The sequence below is a fragment of the Medicago sativa genome, chromosome 6 (genome assembly GCF_051527215.1).
Source record: "Medicago sativa cultivar Bolivia chromosome 6, Bolivia_mono, whole genome shotgun sequence".
Taxonomy (NCBI): domain Eukaryota; kingdom Viridiplantae; phylum Streptophyta; class Magnoliopsida; order Fabales; family Fabaceae; genus Medicago; species Medicago sativa.
This window is the reverse complement of record NC_140754.1, coordinates 11,028,568-11,050,100: the sequence shown is the minus strand read 5'-3', so window position 1 is coordinate 11,050,100 and position 21,533 is coordinate 11,028,568. Positions and strand designations below refer to the sequence as shown.

The 21,533-nt window shown below is 30.3% G+C and overlaps 2 protein-coding genes across 3 annotated transcripts; one reads left to right on the top strand and one right to left on the bottom strand.

The window, feature by feature from the left end:
- The first annotated feature begins 901 nt into the window (after positions 1 to 901).
- Positions 902 to 7,212, top strand: LOC146912789 (E3 ubiquitin-protein ligase At3g02290-like). The gene is made up of 5 exons (XM_085722278.1): positions 902 to 1,065; positions 2,089 to 2,402; positions 3,533 to 3,959; positions 6,111 to 6,220; positions 6,778 to 7,212. The coding sequence occupies exons 2-5, from the start codon at positions 2,283 to 2,285 to the stop codon at positions 6,808 to 6,810; spliced, it is 690 nt and encodes a 229-aa protein (XP_085578404.1). The 5' UTR covers positions 902 to 1,065; positions 2,089 to 2,282; the 3' UTR covers positions 6,811 to 7,212.
- A 1,197-nt stretch (positions 7,213 to 8,409) lies between these two features.
- LOC146912788 (K-box region and MADS-box transcription factor family protein) lies at positions 8,410 to 13,773 on the bottom strand. Of its 2 annotated transcripts, none has more exons than XM_085722276.1 (8): positions 13,300 to 13,773; positions 11,504 to 11,582; positions 10,671 to 10,732; positions 10,471 to 10,570; positions 9,761 to 9,802; positions 9,640 to 9,681; positions 9,218 to 9,360; positions 8,410 to 8,712 (listed from the first exon to the last, which is right to left on the bottom strand). In XM_085722276.1, the coding sequence occupies exons 1-8, from the start codon at positions 13,482 to 13,484 to the stop codon at positions 8,613 to 8,615; spliced, it is 753 nt and encodes a 250-aa protein (XP_085578402.1). In that variant the 5' UTR covers positions 13,485 to 13,773; the 3' UTR covers positions 8,410 to 8,612. The 2 variants fall into 2 exon arrangements, with proteins under 2 accessions (XP_085578402.1, XP_085578401.1); XM_085722275.1 differs by having other exon boundaries at positions 10,671 to 10,735; positions 13,300 to 13,722.
- Positions 13,774 to 21,533: the final 7,760 nt, after the last annotated feature.

The window sequence follows — 21,533 nt, the reverse complement described above, 5'->3', positions numbered from 1 at the left end:
TCATTAACATTTATCATAATTTTTTATTAGATTAAATCTATTAACATCTATCATAATTGTTTATTAGATTAAAACTATCAATAGTATTAAAAAAAAATTGAAAATTCAGTGCAGGCAGGAGCCCACACAACCTTGTGTGTGGCTCCGCCCCTGGTGGCAGGTGGCAGGGGTGTAGTCATTGGATGATTGTAATTTTTAATTATGTTATGTTTGAATAATTTGGATAATTTTTAGTGATGTAACATTTGGATAATTTTATTTTTATGTTTGATTAATGTTACGTTTGAAAAAAAAATTGAAGTAAAAAATAATAATTTTCAAACATAACATTAATCAAACATAAAAATAAAATTATCCAAATGTTACATCACTAAAAATTATCCAAATGTTTGAAAATTATGTTGTGTCTTAATTGTTGTTTTGAATTAATTTTTCTGTTATGAATATGGTCAATGCATGGTATGTCTTTAGATGCAACCTAAATACACCAAAACATGCATGTTTCAGCTAAAACTGATCACTTTTGCCTTTGTGTAATCCGGAAACATCATTTTTTTACCTCAAATGTTGACTTTTTCCAAGGTTATTGACACATTTTGGATTATATAATCTGGAATGTGTCAAAAGCCAGTCCCGATTATATGATTCGAACACATCCAATGCACTTTAGCATCAAGATCTTTCAGGATGCTTCAAGCTCCAAAATACACGAAAATTTCTAGATTATATAATCCAGAAGTAATTCAGATTATATAATCCGAACTAAATGTATTTTTGGAGAAAAAAATTGGGCACACACTAGAAAGAGGGTGGAAAATATAATAGTCTAAATAGAAAATGAAAAAAGATCATTAAAATAAAATAAAATAAAATAAAATAAAATAACAGTCCACTTTCACTCACCAAACCAAAGCAAAAGGGAAAGAAAGAGAAGAACAAGAGATAGCTTCATTTTCGCAGTTTCATAGCAATAATCGCCGCAAAAATCCAAATTTTTCAACTCCTTTTCCTTTGCAATTTCATTCTCCAATCATCTATCTACTCTCCTCAATTTCTCACACGCAGGTTCATCTCTTCAATCTTTCTCTATCTTACACTTTTTTTTAATTAAAAATTCAATTTTTATAATTTTCTCATCAGACCCACCTGAATTTTCAGCTTCAAAATTTCATTTTGACCCTTTTAATTGCTGATTGATATGAAAATCTGAAATGGGTCACTTTGTTTTTGCCAATTTAAAAGTTTGTTTCTGATATGATTTTATATTCATTATTTTTATTTTGTAATTTATGTAATATTTTGAAGCTTTGTACTATGATGATGTTGGTTGATACAATGACATAGCTTTTATGTGAAGAAAAGAATCAAATTTTCCAAAATTTGGAGTTTATCGACTGAGCACATGATACTGTCGGTGTTTGTTTAAAAGATTAAAAAACTATACCCTTTGAATAATTAAATTAAATCAAATTTTCATATTAAATTTTTAATTTTATAGTAATAATCTAATTTTAATACACTTAGGTGTAAAAAAAATTTAAGCTTCAAAGTTTTATATTGTCAGCAAATCACAACTAATTGTGTGTACGGATATAAAGTCAAACATGATTTATTGACGGTGTAAAAAATCTTTACAGTGACAATGTATATGGATTAAATCGATTTTATATTAGTCATTTTATGTTATATCTTATTCATATCATGTGTTTTGTACTGATCTTGTGTCATAGTTCTGATTTTATATCCTTCTAAAATCTGTCATAGTTGGTTTGAATAATGAACATTTGTTGCATTGCTCAGATATGTGGCAACCAAGCTAATAAACAAGTGATATTAGTTTGATTATAAAATACTTATGTTTATGTGGCACCAAAGTTTATGTTCTCATTTTTAACTAATTGTTATGATGAATACACACATACACATTTTTGTGCATTAAATATATAGAGGAACTTATTATCTTGCTAATTCCAGCATAGTTATTTTAATTTGTCAAATAATTGTATGAATGGTATATTCTACAACTTTCTCATGCTTTTCAATAATGATGTTGTTTTTCTGTAATGCTATTTTGATTTTATTTTGCAGGTGAACAAGAGCAACAGTGCTTTGATCCATATTACAAATGAGGGATGGTACTATTTTATGGATGCAGTGAAACTTCTGAAAACATAGTTGGTGTGGTGCTGTTGGAGACTATTTTTCTCAAAACATGCATGTAGCACCATCTAGTTTTCATTGATCAGTTAAAGAGTGGGAGAAATCAGAAGCTAGTTGGAAGAATGGGTTCTGTGTGTTGTTGTTTGAGCTTTGATGATTATGAAGATTATGTAAATCCAAATAGTCCTGTGTATAGGAATTGCCCGTGTCTAAGTTGCTTGGTTCAGAATCTTTTGAATGTGGTATGTATCTACAACCTCTTTCCATTCTCTCCCTTGTTTTGTTTACTTCATTGAAGGTCAATGCTCTGTCTTCTTCATAATTTGAAGAGTAAATACTAAATAGTCATATTGATCACTAAATGTGTGAGGCAATGTAGATGTAGTCCTTGATTGTATCGAAAAAAGAAAAAAAAACATCTTTGAGTGTATCTTTTGTTAGTAATTTGATGGATCAAATCAAACTGATAACGGAGGACACATTCGAGGACTAAACTAACTAACTAACGAAAAATACATTCGAGGACCAAACTAATTACCTAGAGAGATTTAATATGTTTTTGTAATTTTGAATTTTAATTAATTTGGGGACTATAGCGACATTGCCCAAACATTTGATGTGCCGATATTTGCGTTCATTGCACATCTGGCTTTTGGTAGCATTGGAGAACACTTTCATTTTCTCCACTGTTCCTTTGTTAATGGATAGATAATTTGAAAATTTACATTTGGAGTTTTTGATGTCATCATCTCTTTAGTGTTCTAGTTTTGTATAGTGCATACCACTAGTCTTGAAATGTGTCCTAATCTCAAAACTTTTCAAATGGTGATGTGTTGCATGTATGTACTAGTGTAAAAATCTTGAGTGCTATCAATGTTAGAAGTGACTCTTAAAATAAAAATATGTCTAACTTAGTTTTGTGAATAATTTTATCATGTGAAGCTTACACAGTCAAGTGTTTGCTATTTTGTCCTAACAAGCCCACAAAAGAAAAACATCTCGGATCAGTTTGTACTCTGTTGTCAAATAATGGCTGTAGCAGCGCTATAGTATAGCGGAATTTGAATAAATGGCTATTTTTTTTATGCCAATATGCTATTTGTTACAAAGTGTTGTCAAATAGCGGCGGTATTGCACTGTGGCAAGGCGGAATGTGAACAAACCACTATTTTCCCTGATCCACGATTAACAACATTGCATGTACTAACCTATTATTAGGCCTAGGAAAAGTACTCTGCATCTGTGAATCTATGTTTCTTGATGGACAGCTACCTAATGAATATTTTTTACCAAAATCCGTTTTTCATGATTATGTGAATCAGAGCTGTAGTTTTTGATAAAATTATAACCATTTTCCTATCTCAAATTTCAGTATGCATCAATATTTCGTAGAGGGGAAGCACATTCAGTTCCTTCATCTCTTCAGGGGACAGCGTCCATGACTTCTGCGGCATCACTTGATAATTCTCTATCTGACATGTACCGTTCTCCTCCAAGGCCTTTACCTTATGATGCAGAGCCACGGTTTTTCCGCTCGCAACGTGATGGACTAGTTTCAAGGCGTGAGAAAAGTTCAAGCCATTCAAATGACGAAACTGAACCTCTAAGAAGTGACACAGATGTGGATCCAGAACCTTTACATTCATCAGAGAAATGGAATGAATGTGCCTGTGAAGATGAATCAAAGATATACCGTTCTAAGTCCGCATTAAAACTTTCATCAGCAAAATATACAACTGGAGTTGGACTCATTTATGCATCCTCGGAAGACGAGGATATTTGTCCAACTTGTCTTGAAGGTAGATTTATACATTTTCTTTAATAATCTCAGTTTTTCATTAGAAGACCCTTTGATACTGGGACTTAAATCAGCATGGTTTGGTACTATATGATGCTCAGTGATTTATGAAGCACAGGTACATACACGAACATTGACGCATAGACACCAGTAATAATATGATAAAATGGAAGTGATTAAATGTAACCACATGTGGTCTGTGTCGTGTTAGTTTTGGACACTGGACCAGGTTTTGTTCTGAAGTGTTAATGCTAGATAGTCAGTGAAAGATCTTGGCATCAACAAAAAGAACAATACAATCTTCCCTTCCATTAGGTGGAGTATAAATTTTTTTGCTAAATGACTTGGTAATTTTTATCTTAAATCATGTAGATAATCAAGCCATTTAAATCTAAATCCTTCTTAGTCGTTTAGTCTACAGTTTTTGTTAGGTATTTTCTAGTTCCAACTTTTTCACTACCATTCTTATCTACTTTTCTTCCCGGGCTTCTCTGTCGTTACTGCACATGTGACATGTTCAAACCGTCTAAGAAAAGACCATACCATCTTTTCCACAATAGGTTTTACACCAACTCTCTAATAACACCGTAACTTTGTTCCCACCGCATCATTTAGTTTATTTTCTTTTCAGCTTTTTATCTATTTGCATTCAGTGTCATGTAGGGGTCTTATAACTCTGCTTATGTAGTGAAATATTCTTTTAAGCCTGAAAGACAACTCTTAAAATTTGGGGTAGGGCCCAAGTGAACCAAATAAAATTGACTTGTAAGGTTAGGATTGTCTGAGTTTTATGATTACCTCTTAGGCAATACTCTAATTGATTGAGACTCTCAACAGACCCCTTCATGCTTAATACCAGACGTCTGAAGCATGGACCAAGATAGTCAGAATCGAGATCCTACCCGAGATCGGGAAGGGGTCACAAGATCATAAATTGCGGGATCGTAACACAGATTGTATGCTCCAACAAGTTGACTCTCGATTCTGACAACCATGGTGGACAAATGTGAGGGTCTGAGTAATAGAGATTTTAAAACACCTTCCATGAGTGGACATCTAGCGCACGGACAAATATGGGTAACCCTAACATATCTACGATATGGCTCTAATACTATCTGACGATTTAGGCTTAAACTAAGCCCTAGAATCTAGCTCAAGAGGTGAGAATTCCTCAAGCCTGTACTAAAACTTTAATTTGATATACTTACTCCGGGAAGTTGATGATCTTTTGAGCCTATATTGTGCATCATATTTTCTTGTTACTTGAATGGAAACTCTTAAAAATCTGAGCTAGGGCCTAATGGAACCATATTAAATTGGCTTGTTAGGTTAGGATTGTCTCAATTTTATGGATGCCTTAGGCGATATCTATAATTGGGACTCTGAACACACCCCTCATGCTTAGGATTAAATGTTTGAAGCGTGAACGAATGTGGGTGACTAAATAACAGATATCATAAAACACCCCATGCTCAGGAGTCAGGACTGAACATGTAGAGCATGTACAAATAAATATGGGTAGCCCAATAACGGATCAATGATAAACTCTACTATATGAAGATTTTTAGGCTTTAGACCTAACTAAGCCCCAAAAGCTAGCTCAAGAGGTGAGAATTATTCCAGCCTTAAAGGACTTAAATTGATCTGATATGCTTACTGCAGGAAGTTGATGATCTTTTGAGCCACCATTCTGCATCATATTTCTTTTTACCTTGAAATGTGTGCCTCTTGTGCCTTAAATTGTTAAGAAGAAAAAATAAAATTGTATATTTCAATTGCATCAACTTTGTTTGTGGAATGGTTTCATTAGTTGATCTTGAAGGTAAAAATATAAATAATATGCTAACGTTGAAGCAGCGTTGTTTTAGAAGTCAGAATGTAACTTGTCTTTTTGAGGAGGCCAATTTGTAACTTCTGAGCAGTAATCCTTGTAAAACACTATTCAGTTTTGCGATTCATTGGGTTGCTGATGGTACTGGTAAACCCTAGAGGTGTCACTGGCCTAGCCTGATAAGCCCGTATTTTAGCACGGACTGGACTATAAAAATCAGGCCTGGAAACAACCATATCTTTTTGACCCGTTCCGCGTAGCCTGAATAAAATATTGGCATCTTGGTAAGTTCTATGTTTTGACAATTGTTTATGCTTGCAGAGTACACTAAAGAGAATCCAAAGATAATGACAAAATGCTCTCATCATTTTCACCTTGGTTGCATCTACGAGTGGATGGAGAGAAGTGACAACTGTCCAGTTTGTGGGAAGGTAATATATTATTTTCTCACATCTTTAACCAAATATGCTTGCAGTGAAATCCATAAAATTTGTTTGGTAGCATACATCAAGATAGAACTACACCTTCTATTAAGAACAGTTCAAAAATTAATTTTTCTTGACTTGTAAATGCCGAACAAACAAAACATTAATCTTAGTAGTTTACAAAAAAGCACAGTACAGATATGTATATACTATCATTTTTTCTTCTAATAATTTTCTTAACGTTTTAAGTGTTTTTATTAAATGACTTTAATCTTGATGTGTCTCAATGACATATCAAAGAATTGTACTTGTATATAAAAATTTACAGAGATGATTTATATGATTTAAATTTTCAATCAAACGGTGAGTTATATAAAATATGTATGTGGTAGAAAGTTATTGAGCAATGTAACACAATCCAAATGTTATACCGATGTAATTTGATCCTTTCTATGATGTATATATTGTTGTTGGCAATGTATTCCTGATTGATTTAGTTGGATTTTAATGAATGATAAATTGGTTATGTATTTGGCTACATATGTGTATATTTTTCTTTATAGGAAATGGATTTCGATGAAACGACTTACACTTGATTGATTTGGGTGGTGCATAAAGGAAGCAACAGAGGAAAGGAAGGATATAAAAGTATAGACATTGTGAATAATGAAAGATGAAGTGTTTGTATATGTATAAGTTTTTCTTAATTGTTGTGAGTTCAATCTCAATGCACTTGTGTTTTTCAGATTGAAACATATCCCCTTGTCTGAAACTCTTAAGGGAAAGAAAAAAAAAGTGATTTAGATGGAAACTTTGTCAATGCAGCACCATGGTACTATTATTGCTTTGTTGTTTATTGTAAGTTTTGGTGTTTTCCAAGTCTCATGAGTTCTGCAATTCATTTTGAAGAAAAGTCATGTATGTATATATAAAAGATCAAATTACACCAAATAGTTACACTAATTATTACACCTATGTTTGACCCTTCATGTTTTTTACATGTAATGACCATACTATAATTTGTCAACTCTAGTGAGTCGATTTGTCGACTCTTGTGAGTCGCGGGACTCCGAAAAGATCATATTCTCTCCTTTCGAGTTGCAATGCTCGCTCCCTCACTTAAATTTACAGGATTTTTACTCGGATTTTTATGATTTACATCCCATCAACATATTATCTGAATATCTGGTACATATTGGTGGGGTAAAAATATTAATCTAGTTTATAATATTCCTCAATCAAATACATAATAAAATAAGAGTTTATCATATCTTTATTCAATAACTTCATTCAACTCTCTTATTCCAATCGTATGTATCTTATCATTGCCATCAGTGTGTTTGGGTTACGATTTTTATTCACATCCACTATATTGACTCGCATGTGGAACATATTTTCTTTTTCTTTCACATCCACTATATTGGGGAGTTTAGGGATCAACTACTCATTTTTTTTTTCCCTCTATCTAATAGCGTAGGTGAATTTAGCTCCGGAGGTTCACCAAAGTCGGGAAAATTCTCAAGATTCAACGAGTGCTAACATGGATACCTACAAATCATCGACTAAAGAGGTTTTGCTAACATTCACATATGCATAATATTTTTCCTAAGCCAATTAAGTCAACCTTAAGGGGCATGAATCCAATAAAGAGACCCGTCTAACTCTAAGATATTATTTGGCATGTGTCCATGCAGATACTGTATTTAATTTATATTACTAGCCCTTGCTCGTAATAGTAAGAATGAAAAGAACCCTCAACTTTGTTGCTGGTAAAATTTTAGTATCAAAATAAAAATGACCATTTCATATCAACATTACAATATAAGGGATGTCACTTTTCAGTAGAAGGGTTCAATATTCATGTCTCAAAGCCTTTAAAAGTGCTAGTTTCAAACATATTCTAAAACTTCCAAATATTCCTATCACAAAAATACAATTATTTTATCAAAGAGACAATTAATTTCTTTCAAAGTCCTTAAAATATGAGACACTTGTACTCTATTTTAAGTGAAGAATAGTAAACACAGTGCATAAAAAACTTTACTAAGTCTAACCAAATTTACCTTAAGAGTTTCTTTTCTTTCTTATGGTCCAATCCTCTAGAAATAAAATTGAAATTGATGCTTAAAAACAATGCATATAGAGCAGATAGATTAGCAAGTGATACAATAGAAAAATGAAACTAACATCAAAGATATTCAAAATACTAAAAACCTTGATATATGCCATATATGTCTATGGCTAAAAGTTTAAATAGTTTTAATTCAGTCACTGCTGTTTTTATAGCAAAACAAGTTAACAAGAAATAAGCACATGCAGCATTTACAACAATGTCAAAACCAAAAGGCATTTTTTCTGTCTTTGGCTTTTATGAAAATAGAGAAATAATGAGCTTAGCTCAAAGCATCCATCCAGGAATAAATCCATTAACTTGTTGAGCTTGAGTTGTTGCAGTTAGCTGATCTGATGCTACTGGAGGACTGTACCTGTAATCAGTCCTGTATCAAGGAACAATGGCTTAGAATTTAATAATTTATAGATTCAATATATTTTATAGGTATCTGAACTATTTCAGATTTTTTTAGTGCATGTTTGATTTTCCGATGAGTTAGCCAAAATCACGGTGAGTCACTGTGATTTTGACAAAAATTACACTCGAGAGTTTCAACAATATCACAATGTCATTTTGTCGTTCTTATTGTGATTCCAAACATGCACTATAAGTAGGTCCTTAAAATTTTAAATAATTTGAGTTTGTGTCTGTAAGTTCAACGACATAGTTACAAATTATTTAAAAATTTAGAGACTCAATTAAAAAAAAAAATTAGTTTAAGAACCTAATTACAAATCAATAACAAATTTAGGGGTCCAGCAACAATTTTTTTTTTTAATTCAGTGACCTATTTAAAAAATTTAAAATAGTTTAGGACCTAGAGAGTAATTAAACCTAATTCAAATCAGCTTTAGCAACAACAGAAAATAAAATGGTTTATAGATTATTACCCTATCTGCAATGTTGGATTGCACTCCAAAGGCTGAAAGAAGCTTTGTGAATGAGCATTTTGATTACCATATGCCATACTTTGATCACCAACTTCCCATGTTTGCCTATACTGGTTTCTGGAATTGATATTGATTTCTTCCAGCTTTAAACAAAATAGTAATTAATGAAATCATCAGCACAAGGACTTATTAATGTGAATGAATGAATAGGCATAAATCAGTATTATAGTCCTTATATTGTAAGAGTAGGTTACTTTAGTCTTAAGGTACATTAATCAATTCATAATAGTATTTATCCTTTTCAAAAAGAATTCACAATAGTATTTTAAATGTTCCAAGTACTTTAGACAAGTACACAATCATATTATGAAATAGAACCATGCATAAGAACAATAGTGGCATGGATGATGGATGAATGTTACCTTCATAGACAAAGATCTGTTTGCTTCTACCAACATATGCTCCTATGTACACAAAAATGGATTATATGTGTTAGGAACATTTAAAGTTGCTTTATTATGTAGTAATGCAAACACCATGTACCTTATTTTGAAGATCAGCTAATTGGTCCAGCATGAATTGAGTCTGCAAATTGATGTTCCATATAATGTTAGATATCAAAAGAAGTAAAAACAAACCACTAAATTGGTCTCTGTCTTTGTAGGTCATTCTCATATTAGTCCCTGACTCTATTAATATTTTAAATTAGTCTCTGTATTTGTCAAAAGTTTCTCAATTAGGTCTTTTTTATGTTTTTATCACATGACGAGGGACCTAAATGAGAAACTTTTAACAAAGATATAGACTAGTTTGAAATATTAATAGAGTTAGAGACTAATTTGAAACCGAATTACAAAGACAGAGACCAATTTAGTGATTTACTTTCAAAAGTAATAATAAGCTATTCATAAGGAAACTTCAGACTAGGAGATATTAGGATTTGTTTTCAGATATATTAACCATTTTCAAGATCAAAACTATGTCACTAACATAGTTAAGCATTTCACATTTTACTGTAACTTAGGGTTTTATGAAATATTTTATTCAAGAAACTATACTTTACTAATTGAGCAGTAAGACATTAATTAAAGTTGAAAGTTTAGGTTTATAAGATTTCTTTATGCATCTTAAATACTTACAAACACCACTAAAAAGCGTTGATATGACGAAAATTAGAGACGGAAACATAAATTTGGTTACTAAATTTGACGTCTCTAACAATTAACGACGTAATTAAAGACGGATTTTTATACCTTGGTGGATCTGACTTGCTTGAGAGAAGAATCAAGTTGGCGTTCAAGCTGCTCAAGATCTTTGGTACCTAATGGACCTAAGTCTTCACCAAGAAGGTTTCTGCAATTAAGGAACAAAATGCCATAGTCTTAATGAAACACTTCAAAAAAATATATGATATAGTTTGAACATTTACACTCACACATGTTAATATATTTACCTTTGAGTCCTTTGAAGAGATTCAAATCTTGCTTTCAGCTTCAAGTACTCACGGTAACTGCTCTGCTAATTAGAAAGCAAGTAACAAATAAGAAATAACAAAATTACTTTAACAAAAAATATAATAAAAGGACATAACTTATATGGGATAGAGTTTGTCAGTAAACTATATGCCTATTTTCAATGTTATATAGCAGTTTATAACACTTTTCTTGAGTGAAATTTTCAAGAGATGTTGAAAAAAATATGTGGAATGACTTATTTAAGTTTATTTATTGACAAAAGTATTTGTGAGGTTGTTTAGACGCACTTGTAAAGTTTATGACATTTCCATAAAATGTTGTTAGCTTATGATAACAAATTATAGTTAATACGAAAACAATTTTAACTTTATTTTATCTTTTGTTATAAAAATAGATTAAACATAATCACTTGCTTCCTCCATCCCTTTTTATAAGGACCTCTGAATTTTTTCACATATATTAAGAAAAATTATTAGTGTATTTCATGTGTTCATTTTGTGTGTGGATCTTCCTAAAATACCCTCTGTATACTAATGTCTAACTTTAACTTTTCATTTTCCAAGATCAATTGGTAGTATAAAGGGTTATGTTTGTAAAAAAAAAATGCACATAGCAAATTTTTACAATGGTAAGTTGCATAGAGGTTTATATTTAGGGACACAAATTTTCTTCAAATTGCCTTATAATTAGGGACGAATGGAGAATAAGATAAACACTTAGGCTATAAATGATTAATTAAGTTGTTTATTTGAATAGAGAAAAATGCTATAATCATGTGTATTAAACAAATTAAAGCAATAGCTTTATATACCTCAAGCTCTTTGGCAGGTTTGTTAACTTCTACTGCACCATAGCTGCACTTTTGGTACCTATCAAGCGTTTTGAGCATGCTGATTCAAGGAAAACAAAGGAACAACCAATCAATTCATGAATAACAATTTCATACAACTAAAATAATATTCATAGATCCAAAGCACAAGGAAATGTTAAGAATGTAATTATTTAAGCACTTATAAATAAAACAATGAATAGCTTTTGTGTTTAACAAACTCAAATATATAAATAAAATTAAGATAATGAGGCTCAAATACAAGTGATAACAATGAGTAAATCCTTAATTTCTTGATTGCAAATTAAACAAATACATCATGTTGGTCCAATATATATCCCTACATTTAGGAGCATGGTTATACTATCTTTTAATACATTTTTGAATTTGTTCTCCCATTGACAAATTTTTTTTCTACGGTTAAATTCCATGTTGTGAGGCCATTTCTTTTTTTTCTTTTTTCCCTTTTTCATTTTAGCTCTAACAAATTAAAAAGTAAAATGTTGTATATTATTGTCTAATACTATATATATGATCCATTAAATATATCCCAATTCAGCACATATATGTGTGAGTACTTTGAACATCAAGTCATGCTTTAATGTCTTTTCCTTCAATATGACAGAATGAGTATCATAACAGGAAAAAGAACAAAAAGTAAGGAATATATGACTGAAAACTACCATATAGGTTTCTTAGACTTGTTTGATTTCATTGTCATTAAATGAATGCATCATATAACACATCATGTACATGAACATTAGTAAATGAACTTACTATAGTACTTTGATATTAATTAATAATAATAATAAGTGACAATTGAAATTTGTAAGAGATCTCATCAGAAATATTTAGAAATTTCATTGAAAACAAAAGGGAGGCCGGGGGGGTAAAGAGGTAGCATATTAGGTGATAAATTGAAGAGAAAAAAATAACTTTGGCATGAAAAATTCCAAACAGAAATTAGAGATATAGAAATACAAATATTAGGCTCCAATTTTGGAGTTTCTAACACAGAAATCACTTTATCAATGAAATTAATCATCCTTAAGTCCTATCTAAATGCAAAGATATTTGTTAATTTTAGAGTAAACAAAGAGAAATTTGTTTATTCCCTTAAAAAAAAATTGAGAAATTTATTTATTGGTACTAAACTCAGGATGCTAACATCATGTCCTTGATTTATTTGAATATATGTAAATCTAGTACTGCTGGTAACAACTTGTCAGTTACTTTAAAAAAAAAATCTCTAGAAAGTAAATCAAATATTAAATTAAATTCTAAAATAAACAAACAAAAATCATCAGCTCAAAAATACAAATCCTTCAAGAAAAAAAAAAAAAGAAAGAAAGAAAAGTATCACATGAATTTAATCAGATCAACTTTCTCAAAACAAAGATATGAAAAACACAAGTATTTTTATAAAAATAAAAATAAAAAATAATAATAACACATCCAATATTTACCAGATCATGTACTATAACTTCAGATCTCATGAATCCATTAAACTCAAATAATACCAACACAGAAAATTAAAATAAATTACAGAGAAAGAAATCCAAAATAATAATTTCTTAAACCAACAAATCCAAGTAGAATCAAGCTTCAAATAAAATATATCTAATAAATCAATCAACAAACCAAAAAAAAATAAAAAATCAAAGAAACTCAGTCAATTAGTTATACATACATACATGTTTATGATTCCACAAAAAAATATATATTAAAAAATTATAAAATTATAAAAGAAAACACAAAAATAAGAATCAGAAACATACCTAGGACTGCTACAAAACTCATAAAGCTTGCCTCTATTGGAGAAGATAATAAGAGCAACTTCAGCATCACAAAGAACAGATAATTCATAAGCTTTCTTAAGAAGTCCATTTCTTCTCTTTGCAAATGTTACTTGTCTGTTTATCTTATTCTCTATCCTTTTCAATTCCACTCTTCCTCTTCCCATTTTCAACTTCAAAAACAAAAATAATATTTCACTTTATTTATTTATTTTTTTAAGAATTTCTCTATCTTCCTCTTTAACTTACCACTTCTTAAATCCTTCTTTTCTTAGGTCAGTACTATATTTGTGAAAGACAATAGAAACATTTTTATACTTGAAACCCTAGAGAGAGAAAGTGTAGAGAGAGAATATGAGAAAGAGATAACACACACACAGCAATGATATTTGTTGTGTTGTTCAGCTCAGTTTCAATGATACTAGATTGCAATTTATCTTCAGATGTTTTTTTTTTATTTTTATTTTTTTTCAACTATAAAAATGGAGTGAAACTTAGGGTTGGTGTAACTTTCTATTTTTGTACAACTTTCTTTTTATTGTCTTTAGTTTGCTTAGGGTATTTTTAGAAAGTTTTGTTGTTAACCATTCGTGTCGTTGGAGCGTGAGATGCACGGTTTGGTGTGGTACGTTTGTGTTATGGAAGCGCGTGTGTTGCAATGGCGCGTGGTGACAGCTGTGTTGTGTTTTAATGATGTTGAGAAAAATCTGTCATTTTCTACTGTGTTGTAAGAACGTCGTTGATTACCTTATTTTGAATCACATAGGTGTCGTTATCCCATTGGCTATTAATTTTTTTAACTTTTTTGTTTTACCATGTCTTAAGTACACAAAAATTTCATCGGTTAATTATGTTTCTAGTCCCTATAAAATAGCGACCTTGTAAGTTTAGTCCCTACTTAATTTTAATAGTATTTTTAGTCCCTATAAAAAAATTTGCTTATAATTTTAGTCCCTGCTAAAACAAAGTTTGATTAATTATCCTTAAACTCTTAAATTTTTGAACGATTTTTTTGAGACAAGATTAGAACACTATGAAAGGTTCGTTTACTAAAATTTAGAATTTTCTGACATGAAATGAATTAAATATGAATTTTTTAAAACGACAAAAGTTAAAGATAAAAAGTAATAAAATCTGGATGTAGAAATCAAATTTTGCAATAATTTTTTGCGGACGAACTTTTAGTAATGTTCTAAACATGTCTGCAAAAAATTGTTCAAAAATTTAAGAGTTTAAGCATAAATTAAACAAATTTGAATTGAGTAGGGACTAATACTCAGTGCAGAAAAACAAAATTAAGGACTAAAATGCTATTAAAATTAAGTAGGGACTAAACTTACAAGGTCGCTATTTTATAGGGACTAGAAACATAATTAACCCAAATTTCATTGAGATGATTAATCCTTCTAAGAAAAACTTGTGGTACAACTTCTCTTATCAATCAGATTTTCAATATACACAAAAGTCGGCGATCGCTTAATCTCTCTAAGAAAAATTTGTGGTACAAGTTTTCTTATCAATCAGATTTTCAATATACATAAAAGTCAGCGATCAAATCTCTAACTATTTAACTTAATAATTAAGTATCTTTTCTTCAAAAAATTAAGTATCTTATCTTTTTTTGAAACAACCATTATTAATTTTAGATGTATAAAATTGATTTTGACATGTTTGATTTTTTGAAAGTTGAATTGATTTTGCCTCAAGAGTTGATTCTAATTGAAGCTACAATTTATAGTTTTTGAGTTTAAACATGATTTTATACTAGAATTTATAGTTAAACTCGTTTTTATGTAAATATATACAAACAAAGTTCATTTTACATTCATCTCACTTTTAAATAAAATTAGTTTTACGAAATTAATCAATTCATTGATCAAAATCAATTTTTGTCACTGGAGAGGCAAACATGCACTAAGTATGTTATGATATTTTCTTAAGCTTTCTATACTAACTACACTTCATAATTATCTAGCCTAAACTTGTTTTAATCTAAACTTAATTATAAGGATATTTTTAAAATAAAGTTAATAAGTTTATTTTAATTAAGGTCCTACATAAGTATGGTCTTGATAATATAATATTAGATATATCCATTAGGAATGAATATTTAGGAGAATTCATGTTTGAATTGTGATCGAAATGATTATTCACAAAACTTACTTCGCGACCGAATTACAACCCCTTCTTCTGAAAATCTGACCAAAAAAAAAATTGCAGTTAAATTAAGTACTCTCTGCCATTTTATTTTTTTTGGCAATAACAGAGCTCAAGTGGTTTAATAAACTCGCGTTAAAGACGAGTTGTTTAGATCTTATAACTTGAATTCTAGTTTTTTTTTTGACAAAAATAACTTGAATTCTAGTTGAAACTTAAAACAATTATCGATCAGACTTTACTTACTTTCAACTGAAAGTCTCGATTATAATGAGCCTTAAGAACCAAATTGTTTTTTGTTTTTGAAGGTTTAGGACCGAATTGTTAGGAGGGTTCAAAGAGAGTGAAATTTACCTGAGTTTCCACCAGCAATAAAGACTGTATTAAAAATTGTTCTAGAATGTGAGGCTACTGGCTAGCATTCCTTAACAGATGAACTAATACACATTTATTGTTGTAAAGTATGGTACTATACTAGCAGTATATATTGATAGTTTGCGTAAAAAATTAAGAGTGTAACTTGGCACAAAGAATAATCACTGGCCCGTAGATAATAACTCATACCTAATTCTACTTAACATGAAGTTTCATTCATTTATTTACTATAGTACTCTATAGTAGTTGTACTATTATACATGAATTAAAAAAAAATGAGATACTAATATAGGGTGTGTTTGATATGCTAAATAGTAAGTATATTGAACATAACAGCACAAGACGGAACAATACAACACAACGCATAACAAAAAATGACAAGTTTTTACGGTATTGAAAGATTTTTGGTCTTATACATTTTGTGGTGGGCAAAAAACTACGTTGGAATTTTAGACAACTTGTACTTAGAACAAAAAGTTGTGTTGTGATTTAGTGGGAGGATAAGAATTTCAGTTTTTGTTATATCTCTGCCTTCAGTTTCATACCTAATTCTACTTAACATGAAGTTTCATTCATTTATTTACTATAGTACTCTATAGTAGTTGTACTATTATACATGAATTAAAAAAAAAATGAGATACTAATATAGGGTGTGTTTGATATGCTAAATAGTAAGTATATTGAACATAACAGCACAAGACGGAACAATACAACACAACGCATAACAAAAAATGACAAGTTTTTACGGTATTGAAAGATTTTTGGTCTTATACATTTTGTGGTGGGCAAAAAACTACGTTGGAATTTTAGACAACTTGTACTTAGAACAAAAAGTTGTGTTGTGATTTAGTGGGAGGATAAGAATTTCAGTTTTTGTTATATCTCTGCCTTCAGTTTGTCTTGTCCCTAAAACAGTTCTATAAATCAAACACCGTAGAACTTGAATTGTTCTATATTGTCTTTCATTTTTAGCTGATCAAACACATTCATAGTGTTGATAGTTGAGAGAATTGACAACATAACTTTTCTCTTAAAAAAGAAAGAATTCAGATTCGATTCATATAATTATTCATTTGAGAAACAGCTCAGTCGTCGTAAAAGAAAAACCAAATATATTGATACCGACTTGAAAATAAGTCTAATAGTGGACCTAAAGAATCTTAACCGTGGGAAGACTTTGGACACTATTGAGGGTCAAATATCCTAATTATCGTAGGTTAGAAAAAAATTGGTAATTCAAATATCCTAAATATCCTAATTTTTTTAAATTGTCCTTTAATTATATTTTATGTTAAAATATACTAGTAACACACAAAATTAATTATTCTAAGAAAAATTCATATTTTTTTGGTCAATATAAATGCTACTCCCTCCGTCCCTATATCTAACCACCCATTTGATTTTATTTTTGTCCCTAAATCTAAACCCCTTTTCAAATTACTAGATGCATTTATTATTTTTTCCTAAACATACCCTTAATTAATCCTACTAACTTATCTTGAAATTTGAAAAGTCAAATTTAATACATATACAAACAAAGGACAATTTGGTAATATTAACACACAAAACAGACATATTAATTACACTGACAACTTTTCTTAAGAAATGTGAAAAAAGTAAAGGGGGGTTACATTAAGGGACGGGGGGAGTATATATTTATTACTTGTATTGAATGAGTAACAAGGGTATCATTATTCACCAACATTCCTCTTAATATTAATACCCATCCTCTCAACAAAAAAAAATCCTCTTATTAATATTAATACTCATGTTCTTCTCGAAAAAGCTGCATAGCATTGTGTGTAGAAAATGGTAGTGTATTAAAAATGAATGTGTGAAATTGTAAAAGGTTGGAATCTTTTATGGAAAATAATCAAAATAGTTAGAAAGTCTGTGAAAGTAAGATTTTTACCTTGATGACATAAGAAGGAAGAAGTATAGCCAGCACATATACGTACCTTTTATTCCCTATTAGGCTAAGATGTCAAACTGTTTTCCTATTTACTGTAGCCACATTTGCTGATTTGTTTCACGAATTTATCGAGGTAAATTTTTGACGGTGTCTATTAATGTGTTAGATTGATAGATTTTGCTAGTGAACACTCAAACATTTTACCTTTTTTTAGACAATGAATTAATGAGAGTACAAGTACAAAATGATAAATCAAAATTACAATAATGATAAATACATCATCGGTTAAACAAACCAATCAAAATTATAAAAAGGTGAACTCATGAACAACTTAGTGCATGTTTGGATGGACGACTGCAAACCATGTTTTGCTTAAAATCATAGGAAAAAACCACTTTAATGCAGAAGCTACAATTCTCAACTTCTTAAAATCAAGGCAGATTTACATTAAATAGTGTGCAGATGTGTTTTTACTTCATCAAACGTCACTTCAAACAAGCACTAAGAAACTCCGATGAAGTTACCAATTTCGACCCAAGTCAACTCATGTGAATTCTATTTCATTCACAACTTTACTTAGATTTGATTCTACATACACAGTGGCGGAGCCAGGATTATTACAAAGTCTGGGCAAAAAAAAAAATTGCAACACATTTATAGGGGTTTTTATAAGAAATTGCAAGTAAAAAATCAAAAAAATCTAAAGAAATTGCCCAATTTATAGGGGTTTATGTAAGATATTCAGAGGAATTTACATAAGAAATTCCAAAAAATTTGGGCCGAAGCCCGGGCGCGTGCCCGGGGTCGCCGGACGGTGAAACTGCCACTATACATACAGGTTGATTCGAAATACACTCTTAGAATTGTTAGATTTTACTAGTTAAAAACTTCGTTTTAACAACCAATCAAAATTATAAAAAGATAAACACTCATGAACAACGAACATACTGAGACGAATTTACCAACTTTGACTCGGTTTAACTCATGTGAACTCTATTTCATTCACAATTTTAGATTTGATTCTACATGCAAGTTGATTTTTTTTTATGAGGAAATGCAAGTTGATTCAAAATACACTCTTGAAATTGTAGAACTGTAAGATTTACGAGCTAAAACTTGATTTTAACAACATCGAGGTGTTTTCAGTGTTCTTTGTTTTGTTTTGATTGGTCGTTGGTTTTTTTTTTTATGGTTTTTCCTATCTTTTGAAAGTTTTTCCTATCTTTTGAAATGGTTCAGGTTGTTACGAGTCTTATCTATCTGATGCGGGACTTGGGTTTTCCTTAATACACCCCTATCACGCCCAGTACTCTCCAAGATCCTTCTCACCAAGGTTGATAAGCCGGTTTTGTAAGGATGAGTTATACCCTAAATTTCAACATGGTATCAAAACCTTCTCCAAGATCCGATATCCCACCTGCTACCAGGTTTCCACTATTGGGTCACTCACCATTTACGTTCACGAATCAAGCTCAATAGTGCTAGTTGTGAGGGGTGTGTTAAGATTCCTACATAGAATAGGAGATAGCTTGACAATGTGTTTATAAGTGAGGGCAATCATCACCTCACAAGGCAGTTTTGTGTGGTTGTGTTAGGTCAAACCATGATTTCTAAGATAGGTATCCATTGTACTCTTTTCATAATACTCTTTTGTCATCTGTTTTTTAAAACAAAAATTTGACTATTAAAATAACTTATTAACAACTAGCATTTACCTATTAAAAAAAATTATGTTTCTAGTTCCAATCAACAATCACACCAATTTTTTTTACCAAAACAATTACATGGATTTAGTTAATTCAAGATTTTGTTTTTAACTGAAAGGTTGAGTCAAATATACATATAAAACACAGTAAAATGAGTACTCCAATCCATTACATACAATATTTAAAAGAGAACATGAAACTAATAGTGAAAACCAAAACAATCAACACAACAAATTAAGTAAACTATCAAACATAAATGTGCTATCAAATTTGTCAAAATTAAATCACCTTAATATAACTCAATTAGGCTAATGTTTGAAACCATGAATACCAAATATGGGTGTCGACAATGTTAAGTAACCACATAATTTTCTTCAATGCCACATTTTTGTATAAATGAGACCAACCTCACATTCTATACTTTATTTCTTAGTTATTTTGGGAGATGCAAACCTACTCTTTGTCATTTTTCTTTTAGCCAAACGCGTACATACCAAAAATCACACCTTAGATATATGAAGAAATGTCAAGGAGGTTGGATTTGATCAGAACCCATAAATGATAGATGACTAAGGTTAATTAGTTATCAAAAATACCAAAGCTCAAACAAGAAAATTTAATTGTACATAGCTAGGGTCAATTTCAACCACTTGTATTTTTCTATGCAAAAGAAGGAAAGTTGTGTTAGATCATTGGTAGGGTCCTACATTCCAAACAAGGAAAAAGAAATTAAAGCTGAATTTATTTTATCACACTAAGATCCACCAATGACCAATCCAAATTCATTTCTTTAAATATGTGTAGCATTTTTGTGGCCTAAAAAGAGTCCAACTATGTTTGGATCTCTTTTTTTAGTTTTAGTTATCATTTTGAAATATACTAGTACTAGTATAGCAAGTGCCTTTTTTGACATGTACGTCCTTTCCTCGTTTTACACGTTCATAAGTTTAAAAGGAATTTCTTCATTTCAAAAAGAAAATTACTCCTTATTAGAATTGTTTCACAATATATATAAAATACACTACATCAGAAAAAGTCAGCAGTTTTACATCGTTTGTGTTAACAACTGTTTGGAGATGTGATTAGTTACTAATTAGAGAATAATTTGTTCCCGGTAGGTAACTACAATATTTTCTTTTGAAAGGAACTACAAAACACAATTGTAAGGTTTATATAAATTCTCTTGCAATAATTGTTGATACATTTGCAAAAAAAAAAAAAAAATTAGATTATGAATTTTTACTGGCCATATTTTGTAAAATAGCATTCTATAGCTTATATGTCCTACATTTGTTTGTTTCACACATATTTGTCTCTATATTGATAGACTAGACATCTTTATCAGAGTTTAAATATGAAACACTGCAATTGTGTATGTAAGTTTTAGGTGGTGATTTCAGCTTCGTATACAATTAATAAAAAAATTAAATAGTTTTACCAAGTTGAAATACTATAAAGTGATGGTGTTTTATTTCCTTGTAGGTTGTAGTGATAGAATATTATAAATCCAAAATGGAATATGTTAATTAAATGTAATATTAGAATTCATAATAACTAAAATTACATTGAAAATTGAAAGTGATATTTATTTGAGAACGAAATAAATTTCACTAAAAGGAATGAAATTGTCTCACTAAAGTTTATATTTTATCTTTGATCATCAATATAAATTTCACCTTAAGACATAAGTGTTTGATTCCTTTGAGAAAATCTTGCCCTATTTAAGCTAAAATCTCATATTTGGAAAAGGGTTTTGACTTTTGATAGCTAGAGAAAACGACTGGAAGAACATAAGAGTTCAAGATTGGTGATACAACTAGCGTTGGGCATTATTTGACTTCAATTTTACGTGTAATTCTTGTTTTCCAATTGTTAGGAATTAGTTTATTTGGACGAGAACCTTTGTTTATGGTTGATCTTAAGGATTCATTGCATTGTCATAAATTTCATATAGTGTCTAATCCTAATCTCTTAGTTATTGTCTTAAGATAATCCCTAATCTCATGCATGAGCATCAATCTCTTGACTATAAAGTCATGACTATTTAATCTAAATATTCACAAAGC